Source organism: Ahaetulla prasina, chromosome 7 (assembly GCF_028640845.1).
Source record: "Ahaetulla prasina isolate Xishuangbanna chromosome 7, ASM2864084v1, whole genome shotgun sequence".
In the NCBI taxonomy this organism is placed as follows: Eukaryota; Metazoa; Chordata; class Lepidosauria; order Squamata; family Colubridae; genus Ahaetulla; species Ahaetulla prasina.
In genome coordinates, this window is record NC_080545.1 from 65,645,896 (window position 1) to 65,656,428 (window position 10,533).

General features: G+C 39.4%; 1 protein-coding gene across 2 annotated transcripts; it reads left to right on the plus strand.

The window, feature by feature from the left end:
* The first annotated feature begins 2,243 nt into the window (after positions 1-2,243).
* On the plus strand, positions 2,244-9,436 carry SNU13 (small nuclear ribonucleoprotein 13). 2 transcript variants are annotated; one of them, XM_058189658.1, is made up of 3 exons: positions 2,244-2,326; positions 6,153-6,273; positions 7,333-9,436. In XM_058189658.1, the coding sequence occupies exons 1-3, from the start codon at positions 2,324-2,326 to the stop codon at positions 7,593-7,595; spliced, it is 387 nt and encodes a 128-aa protein (XP_058045641.1). In that variant the 5' UTR covers positions 2,244-2,323; the 3' UTR covers positions 7,596-9,436. The 2 variants fall into 2 exon arrangements, with proteins under 2 accessions (XP_058045641.1, XP_058045640.1); XM_058189657.1 differs by lacking the exon at positions 2,244-2,326 and adding an exon at positions 4,415-4,564.
* The last annotated feature ends 1,097 nt before the right edge of the window (positions 9,437-10,533 follow it).

Below are 10,533 nucleotides of genomic sequence, written 5' to 3' on the forward strand. Positions count from 1 at the left end.
AGCAGACATGAAAAAAAAAAAAGGAAGAAAGGAAAAAGCCTGGATTGCACACTGATTAACCTCAATTTGGACTGGAAAAAAAAATCTTGGATAGACTAAAGTAAGAGCTGGGGCAGGTTCAGTAACCAACCCTTGGAAATGGGCAGCCTGTAATTTAAAGGAAAACCATGGCTGTGAAAATTTTGGGATGTGTGCTTGCTTGAAACCTGACTGGAAGCTCTCAGAAAATTGGATCTAACAGCTGAAATTAATTGGCATAGAAAATTGGATACTGTAAAATTCTTACCAGAACTTTTCCCCTGGCTGCTAGACCTTCATGGTTGAAAGCTTTTGGGAGCCACTGAAGGAATCTTTTTTTCTGTTGTCTCTATCAATGGCTTCCTTTGCATCAGGAAAATTAAAAGCACCCACTGATTTGATCAATTTTAATTTTTGCCAAGAGCATGTTTCAAAACTCACGTTTTGAAAAAAAAAAAAAGTAGGGATTGTAGGAATTTAGCACCCACCCCCCTCCTAGAAGAATGAAATATTCCAGGAAATATTTTAAAAAGCAGAATATTATACCTTCCTGGATGAGAAATGGAGAAACATATTTTAAAGACAAAGGAGCTCCCTGCAACTTCCTGACTCCCCCCCACCTTTGTCAATGGGCCATTAAAAGCCTCAGCTAAGCTCACTCATTCTCCCCACCTTTGTCAATGGGCAATTAAGGCTTCAACCAAGCTCACTCAATCCCCCCATGATTTGCAACACAATACAACTGAAACTCACCACATGGCAAGGCTCAAGCAAGCTTGAGAGACAGCCAGCAAGGCTAGCTAAGACCCCCACCCCCTGGGAGTCTTGACAGCCAATCAGGATACACTTCCTGTGCCCCAGAAAGGTCAAAGCTCAGAAAAAGCATAAAGCCAGGGAGCACACAGGATCTCAGGCCCTTTTCTGTTCAGGATCTCAAGCCATGTGATCCTGGCCACCATTAAACCATCTTTCCAAGCAGCCTCCATGTTTCCAGTGTCTTTGTCCCCACTTGGAACTGAACCCAGATGGATATTTCTTCCAACAATACCTTGTGCTGCAATTCTGACAGATAGAGTTGTATACAGTTGACTATTACTTTTATCAAATATTCTTGTTTGTTTCAGCCAATGAGCACTGTTTGTAGAGGTAAGACAAGTGTGCTGTAAGTTAAAATCTCATGCCAGGTTTCATAACTTTGGTAATTTCAGGTATGTAAAACTTCTATTTCCAGGTGGCTCAATATACACTTAGGCAATAATACATTATCCAGGACTCATTCACTGTATAATCCATGAAGAAAACTATGTTGTCAAAGAACTATAAAGAACTACTTGTATAATCAAATGGTAGACATATCACACTACGGGACATATGCTTTTTAAGTGCTTCAAGTATTTAATGACTGCAGAGATTCTCAATCATCCAGGTCATGGTTGTCTGAAAGGAGGCAACTGGAGGCAGGAGGCAACTGGACTTGTTTTTTCTTTTGAAGACATTTAGTTTCTCATCCAAGAAGCTTCTTCAACTCTGACTTTCCCACTATCCTGCCAGAGCTGAAGAAGCTTCTTAGATGAGAAGTGAAATGTCCTCAAAAGAAAAAAACAAGACACTCCAGTTGCCTCCTCCTGAAAGAGCACCTTTGGGACAAGTATTTAATGAGTTACCTTCAGTACACTGCACCTGTTTAATTTCTGCAAGTTGCAAAGAACTGAGAGGTTAAAAAAACTATAATTGCCATCAGAATATGTCATGGATAATTTCTCAGTTTGTCACATACAGAAAATTTTGATGAATGGATTTAGAGTTTCCTTTTTAAGTCCAACCTCCCCCAGCAGGAAGAACTGCTAAGCGTGTCACCTTTAACCTATTAAAAAAAAACCATGGCATAATATTTTTATTGCTGCTGAAACTAGATGCTACATTGATCAAATCACGTACTTGTAAATGTAACTAATAGTTGTGTATAAATTACAATTGTTAATGAGTGAACGTGGAAAGACTGTTTATTAAGTTCAGTAAACGTCACCGTGAGGGAATTTGAACACGAGCACTATTTTAGGTCGAAGCTCCTTCTCTACACAAGTTTTCGGTAATAACAGTCAAAGGTAGAGGTCGCACTTGCGGGAGCTGAGAAATCTTTGAGGCCCGCCTCATATTCCCCGCAGGAGGACCGCTCCTTTCCAACGTCACTTCCGGGAGCGCCTCTATCTTACATATACGCGCACTTCACGTTTTTCCTCCGTGAAGCTTTCGGGCCGAGGGGATCCAGAGCAGAATCTCTGGGTGAAGTTTCTACTTAGCAGACATGGTGAGTGGGGCCGATCCAGACGTTGAGGAAAGCGAAGGCGCTAGTTGTCGGTGGAAACGCCGAAACGAATAGCGCTTCGGCAGCGTGGTGGAGAGCGCGAGCCCAGGAGACCATGCGGAGGACGCTTATCCGGGCACGCTCGGCCTCAGCTTCCATACAGGCACCAGTGAAATCACGTACTAAGCAAGACGCCTTCCTCAGTTGCTTTTATCGTTGCTTTGCCCATTGGAATAATGTTTTTGCTATCATGCTGAGGTTAGAATATTAAATGCCATCCCACGAATATCGGTGCTTTTGCGATGGATTTCTTTTATTTTTATCCGGTCCTTGTGCTATTGAATATGAAATGCATAATAAGTTGGCCTACTTTGTTCTATTAACAGCTTTCTCTGAAATAACCAAGTATTTGTAGCGGGACTCGGAGAAATCGGTTTCCTTCATGGTTATGTAAATATTTTAAAAAGCAGAATATTATACCTTCCTGGATGAGAAATGGAGAAACATATTTTAAAGACAAAGGAGCTCCCTGCAACTTCCTGACTCCCCCCCACCTTTGTCAATGGGCCATTAAAAGCCTCAGCTAAGCTCACTCATTCTCCCCACCTTTGTCAATGGGCAATTAAGGCTTCAACCAAGCTCACTCAATCCCCCCATGATTTGCAACACAATACAACTGAAACTCACCACATGGCAAGGCTCAAGCAAGCTTGAGAGACAGCCAGCAAGGCTAGCTAAGACCCCCACCCCCTGGGAGTCTTGACAGCCAATCAGGATACACTTCCTGTGCCCCAGAAAGGTCAAAGCTCAGAAAAAGCATAAAGCCAGGAGCACACAGGATCTCAGGCCCTTTTCTGTTCAGGATCTCAAGCCATGTGATCCTGGCCACCATTAAACCATCTTTCCAAGCAGCCTCCATGTTTCCAGTGTCTTTGTCCCCACTTGGAACTGAACCCAGATGGATATTTCTTCCAACAATACCTTGTGCTGCAATTCTGACAGATAGAGTTGTATACAGTTGACTATTACTTTTATCAAATATTCTTGTTTGTTTCAGCCAATGAGCACTGTTTGTAGAGGTAAGACAAGTGTGCTGTAAGTTAAAATCTCATGCCAGGTTTCATAACTTTGGTAATTTCAAGTATGTAAAACTTCTATTTCCAGGTGGCTCAATATACACTTAGGCAATAATACATTATCCAGGACTCATTCACTGTATAATCCATGAAGAAAACTATGTTGTCAAAGAACTATAAAGAACTACTTGTATAATCAAATGGTAGACATATCACACTACGGGACATATGCTTTTTAAGTGCTTCAAGTATTTAATGACTGCAGAGATTCTCAATCATCCAGGTCATGGTTGTCTGAAAGGAGGCAACTGGAGGCAGGAGGCAACTGGACTTGTTTTTTCTTTTGAAGACATTTAGTTTCTCATCCAAGAAGCTTCTTCAACTCTGACTTTCCCACTATCCTGCCAGAGCTGAAGAAGCTTCTTAGATGAGAAGTGAAATGTCCTCAAAAGAAAAAAACAAGACACTCCAGTTGCCTCCTCCTGAAAGAGAACCTTTGGGACAAGTATTTAATGAGTTACCTTCAGTACACTGCACCCGTTTAATTTCTGCAAGTTGCAAAGAACTGAGAGGTTAAAAAAACTATAATTGCCATCACAATATGTCATGGATAATTTCTCAGTTTGTCACATACAGAAAATTTTGATGAATGGATTTAGAGTTTCCTTTTTAAGTCCAACCTCCCCCAGCAGGAAGAACTGCTAAGCGTGTCACCTTTAACCTATTAAAAAAAACCCATGGCATAATATTTTTATTGCTGCTGAAACTAGATGCTACATTGATCAAATCACGTACTTGTAAATGTAACTAATAGTTGTGTATAAATGACAATTGTTAATGAGTGAACGTGGAAAGACTGTTTATTAAGTTCAGTAAACGTCACCGTGAGGGAATTTGAACACGAGCACTATTTTAGGTCGAAGCTCCTTCTCTACACAAGTTTTCTGTAATAACAGTCAAAGGTAGAGGTCGCACTTGCGGGAGCTGAGAAATCTTTGAGGCCCGCCTCATATTCCCCGCAGGAGGACCGCTCCTTTCCAACGTCACTTCCGGGAGCGCCTCTATCTTACATATACGCGCACTTCACGTTTTTCCTCCGTGAAGCTTTCGGGCCGAGGGGATCCAGAGCAGAATCTCCGGGTGAAGTTTCTACTTAGCAGACATGGTGAGTGGGGCCGATCCAGACGTTGAGGAAAGCGAAGGCGCTAGTTGTCGGTGGAAACGCCGAAACGAATAGCGCTTCGGCAGCGTGGTGGAGAGCGCGAGCCCAGGAGACCATGCGGAGGACGCTTATCCGGGCACGCTCGGCCTCAGCTTCCATACAGGCACCAGTGAAATCACGTACTAAGCAAGACGCCTTCCTCAGTTGCTTTTATCGTTGCTTTGCCCATTGGAATAATGTTTTTGCTATCATGCTGAGGTTAGAATATTAAATGCCATCCCACGAATATCGGTGCTTTTGCGATGGATTTCTTTTATTTTTATCCGGTCCTTGTGCTATTGAATATGAAATGCATAATAAGTTGGCCTACTTTGTTCTATTAACAGCTTTCTCTGGAAATAACCAAGTATTTGTAGCGGGACTCGGAGAAATCGGTTTCCTTCATGGTTATGTAAATATTTAAATTCAGCCCTTTTCATTCCAAAACAGCCTTTTTGTTTTTGCCTATCTGTAAATACTAGATCAAACTCGGTACTCAGGACTGGGAGCTACCGGTAGTACATTTTGGTAGTATGTATTTATGTTTATGAATACATGAACAGCCTTCCGTGCGCCTTTGGTATTTAGTCATGCTGGCCACATGATTACACCAGGGAGACGTCTTCGGGCAGCGCTGGCTCTTCGGCTTTGAAACGGAAATGAGCACCGCCCCCTAGAATCAGGAACTACTAGCACATGTGCGAGGGAACCTTTACCTTATTCATGTTTATGAGATTTGTCCGCTGCTTGAAATAAAAAGGACTTTAGGGAGCTTACAGAATTTAAATATAAACGCAAGTCAATATATTAAAATGGCAATCCAATGAAGGCTTGATTTAAATTTTGTTGAAAGTAATTTATTAAACTTATTAAATAAGATGCCTCTGGTACAATTAATCCTTGAAGATCTGAAACTGCTGTGTTTTCACCTGCTTTTGGAAAACTATGAGGATGGGGGGACGTTTCTTCCCTTTCTCAAGAGCTGTAATGGAAAATGCCTACTGCTTGGCCCTCTCTTGGGGGGGCGGAGAAGTAGGGACTCTTAGCAGGCCCTCTTTAGCAATTCTGATAGAATCAGAAGAAACTGCTGGGAGGTGATCCCTAAGTCCCATAGTTGTCACTTATATTGCATTTGGAAACATTTAGTAACAAGTGCAGCTTCTGTAATAAAACGTAACATGACACTCATGACTGATCACTGACCAATATCATTCTGACAAGCTGAAGCTTGGGGAGATCTTTAAGGCATCCCATGTTCAGTGAATGATAGTAGTCTAAATCTAGAGATGACAAGCATGAGTGACTATTTTCAGGATATCTTACCATTGTCTCCACCTGTTCTTTGAATATGTTATAGTGAAAAAAATGGAGAGAGTTTTTCAGGATGACTTGGATTGCTAATGAAAGGGAATTAGCAAATACAACAGTTCTGGTAATGGATAGATAATTACTTCACCTAGCACCAATACAGTTATATTCCTTAAAACAGATAGCAGGCCGTTGACAAAGAAATACTGTTTTCTGTAACTCAATTTCTGATATTTTTCTACAGACTGAGGCAGAAGTAAATCCGAAAGCTTACCCTCTTGCTGATGCTCAGCTCACCAAGACACTACTGGATCTTGTACAGCAGTCTTGTAACTACAAACAGTTGCGCAAAGGAGCCAATGAAGGTGAAATCTGATTGAACCTTTTTATCAAAATGTTCTTATTATATGGATGTTGGGGGGTGGAGTGTTGTCTCCTTTCAAATACTTTGCCCAAAGTAATAAAAACATTTTAAATAATTTGACCAAGGGCAAGATAAACTTAAGGATTCAATATGTTTGAAGATAGTCATAAGAATTCAGCAAGCTTCAAGAATTTAGCAGCTAAACCAAATAAAAATTGATAATGGATTAGATCAGGCCTGTCAAACTGATGGCCTGCAGGCCATGCCCATCCTAGCTTCACAAGGGCAAAACATGTCACAATACATCACATGATGTGATCAAATTCACAACGCATGGATTAGATAATGTACTTAGTAAGTGGAAGGAAAATAGAAGGACAGCTGTACCAGATATTACCAGAGGCAGGTTGAGAAGATGGTTACAGGAAGTCAGTCTGACCTTTAGCTAAATATATCCTTAAACATATTGATTCTCCTTAGTGGTAGCCTATTACTGGTATTTCCTCAAATGTGCTGAACAGAAATAATTGGCATCAGACAGACACACTGAAAATAAGTAAAATAAAATGAATAAATAAAACTTGAAGACAAGAGCTTTTACAATAATATCCATGTTTGCTTTCATTGTTAAAGAATATTTCCCAGATGGGAAATATTTAGAATGCTGCATAATATACTGATTTGTATTTCTAAGGTAGGTTAATTCCCAAAAGGCATTTAACTTGCCATGTATCTGGGTGAGAATGTATATTCATACATTGAAGCCTTCAGAAAGAGATGCAGCCAGATATCCAATTCATTGATTTGCAAGCGGTAAGCTATTTCTTCAGTGTTATAACCACTTTAGTGTCCACCAGACAAATCCCACAAATGTGAAAAGATAGTTGAAAGTATATTTGATTAAGATGAACACAAATCTTGAAATGAGTTCGATGAAGGATATAGTATACTATTGCATGTGGCAAGGTGCTCTTTATCCTCTTGCAGCTTCAGCAAAAGAAGCTAGCTCTTGAATTTAATGAGTGCCTGGTAGTAATAATACTGATTTCCTTTTCCACAGCCACTAAAACTTTGAATAGAGGAATTGCGGAATTCATTGTGATGGCTGCAGATGCTGAACCTCTTGAAATTATCCTTCATCTCCCACTACTTTGTGAAGACAAGAATGTGCCCTATGTGTTCGTGCGTTCCAAGCAAGCCTTAGGGCGGGCATGTGGTGTTTCTCGGCCCGTTATTGCCTGTTCCATTACTATCAAAGAAGGCTCACAACTCAAGCCTCAAATTAATTCTGTCCAACTATCTATTGAAAGACTATTGGTCTAACTTTGACAGAAGTAAGTCCAAAAACCAAGACTATATGAATATTTTGTTTAACAGCTATTATTTTACAATGTAAGTCATGCTCTTATAAGATGGATGGCCATATAAATGATTGGTTAATAAATGTTTATTAGGTTTTTGAATCTAGATTACTTTCTTCAGTTGTTGTTTAGGCCTATAATTGGAGATTGTGTGTTCTTTTAAGTCAAGACAAATTCATACCCTCATAATATTTAGGACAATAATTTGCAGTTACCAGGCAGTAATGATGCTAACCATAACCCTAATCCCAAATTGCTGAAGTTGGTGAGCAGCTTAGTGATTTTCAGAAGTGGAAACCCTGCCGCATGCATAGTCAAATGTTTTCAAGTTGCTTTTTTATGAATTTTGAGAGTGGGAATTGGAGGATTTGCAGAAAACCTGCCTGAAATTGTATCCTAAAAGCACCCTAATGTTCAGAAAATGGGATGAGCTTGCTCTGTCAGAATTCAGCAAGTCTACCAGTGTATTTCAGTGGCATGAGCTCAGGATGCTTGGGAGCCAAATGGGAACTGCACATTGTTCACCTATACTTGAGAAGTGTATTATTGTGTATCCCTGCTTTAAATCTGTCTGATGCAAAAATTCTTCAGTGAGATTTAAACTAATTATTTGATAATAACTAGCTTCATTTGAAGATGTTTGTGTATAAGTTAATGTTTAATACAATAATACAAAACATATACCGTTTCCCCCAAAATAAGACATTCCCTGATAATAAGCACAATCGGGCTTTTGAGCGCATGGCAATAAGGCCAAGCGCTTATTTCAGGGTTCAAAAACATATAAGACAGGATCTTATTTTTGGGGAAACACGGTAATAATCTGTTCAATAACCAATGACATGTTGAAGGTTATTTGGCTTATGGAGCTACCCTAAAAAGAAATCAAAGTTTCCTCCCCAATCTGATGCAGTTTGATAGGACAGAAATGTATGGATTTTTTTTTCATTTGCTTTTTGATGCTGTAGTCATTTTTCTTTGAGAAATAAATTACAATAAATAAGTACCATACCCAGTATCTTCTCTGAAACTGAGGTGCAGCACTGATTCTGATAGGCATAGTCTTCCAAATTTTACCTAACCAATGCTGCTTTCTAGAAAGTTAGATGTGTCAGGATGTTGGCCTCTAGCCTACCACTGCAACTAAACAATGTGATAACAGCAAACTTGGCACTGTTTGTGTTGAGATAAAAAGATAAACTTTTGGCAACGTTTATCTTTTCTGGATCAAAAAGAACATAGCAAATATATTTTGCATGATACAAAGTTTTCAGATGCAAAAATGGGATTATACAAAGGAACAAGACAAGTCATGACCAGATGAGTCATCGTTTCAGATATTTCCCTACGTAAACAAATAGAATAACCATGGGCAGCAAAAAATTTGTGAGACCGGAGTGACTTATTTTCTGTCAGCTTCACTAATGAGTTTCCTTGTGGGAAGGTGATAGGGAGCGTTAAAAAAAAACCCTTTCCCTCCCCAACCTTGTAAGTTTGCCTGCCAGCTTTATTACCTTTTAAAAACTGTTAAGTGCAGCAGCATTGAAGAATCTGTAACTTTACCAAGTTTTATTCTTATAGGAATCATAGATGCCAGATTTGGGTGTATTCTGTAAATTAATCCATTTGAGGTATACTGATTCCAAAGTTAGGACTTTCTAATGCAGCATTTTGCCCAAACAAAGATTACAATAGAAGTTTTAGTAGTATGTGGGTTACACATGTTAAATGTGCTCAACTATGCAAGAATGTCTGTCATACTCAATAGGTTGACTGGGTGTCGTAAATAAAATAATGTCTGTATTTTCTGCATTTTATTTTTATAATTAATTTGTGTGTGTCACAAATTTGTTCCAGGAGCTAAAGATGGCATATATAGGAATCCTTTTCCCATAATAATTTACCCCATAGTAATAATTGAGGTAATGGACTGAAAAAGTATGACTGATCCAAAGTCAAAAGTTAGCTAGTGAGTTTTCATTATCGAAGATAGATTTGAGTCAGAGCTTTCCAATATTTTAATCTCTAGCTAGGTTCAGCCATATGTTCAGTATTGCTGCCAAATCACAGTAAAGGAAACTCAGCTCACTATCACAGATTATCGAATCCTAGTCTGTGCCACCATACTCAGGCTTAGGCTGCAAAAATCCTAGTGACGCTAAATGGTAACAGAGATATAGAAAATTTTTCTTCACAATTTAGGTCAGATTGCCCCAGCTACATTGGAAGTAAACTTTGTGAAACTTCAGCCACTTGAAATAGAATAGCCATAGAAGATGGTATAGTAAAAAAAAAAATGCTCCTTTAAAACCATACTTTTCTGCAGGATTCCAACTTTTCTGCACCTGGATAGCACTTTTTCAACCAGTTCAGTGAATAATTTACTGTCAACTGGATGAGCTGTGTCCTAAAGTACAGTAAGGTTTCTCTCTTCCCCAAAAAACCTACTTTCCCACTTTATAGTGTAATTCATCCAGCTGCCAATTAGCTGTTCCAACAAATGGAAGGAAAATGGCAGCCAAGAATGTTCTCATTCACAAGAGAGAACACCAGCCTAGTAATGAATGCTGCCCTGTGGGTCATTGTAGATGACCTTTGGGTCACTGTCTATCACGAAATAGTAGGCAAATTGCATTCAGCTTTAAATGTTTTTTTTAAAAAGTACAGGGTTCCTCCTGAAGAGGAAAAACCTCTATAAAATCTGAATGGCTAGCTTTTTTCTATCATGGACTGGGAAGAAGTAACATGGTTGAAAAAAGAAGATTGCCAGGGCACGATTGCTATATTTGAGGCATGTGTACAAACCAAATTTGTACAGTACTATTCCAATAATAAGCTATTTTCCTAAATAAGTACGGTAGTTTGTGCATTGTTATATGTGAAATGAAAAAGCTGATGCA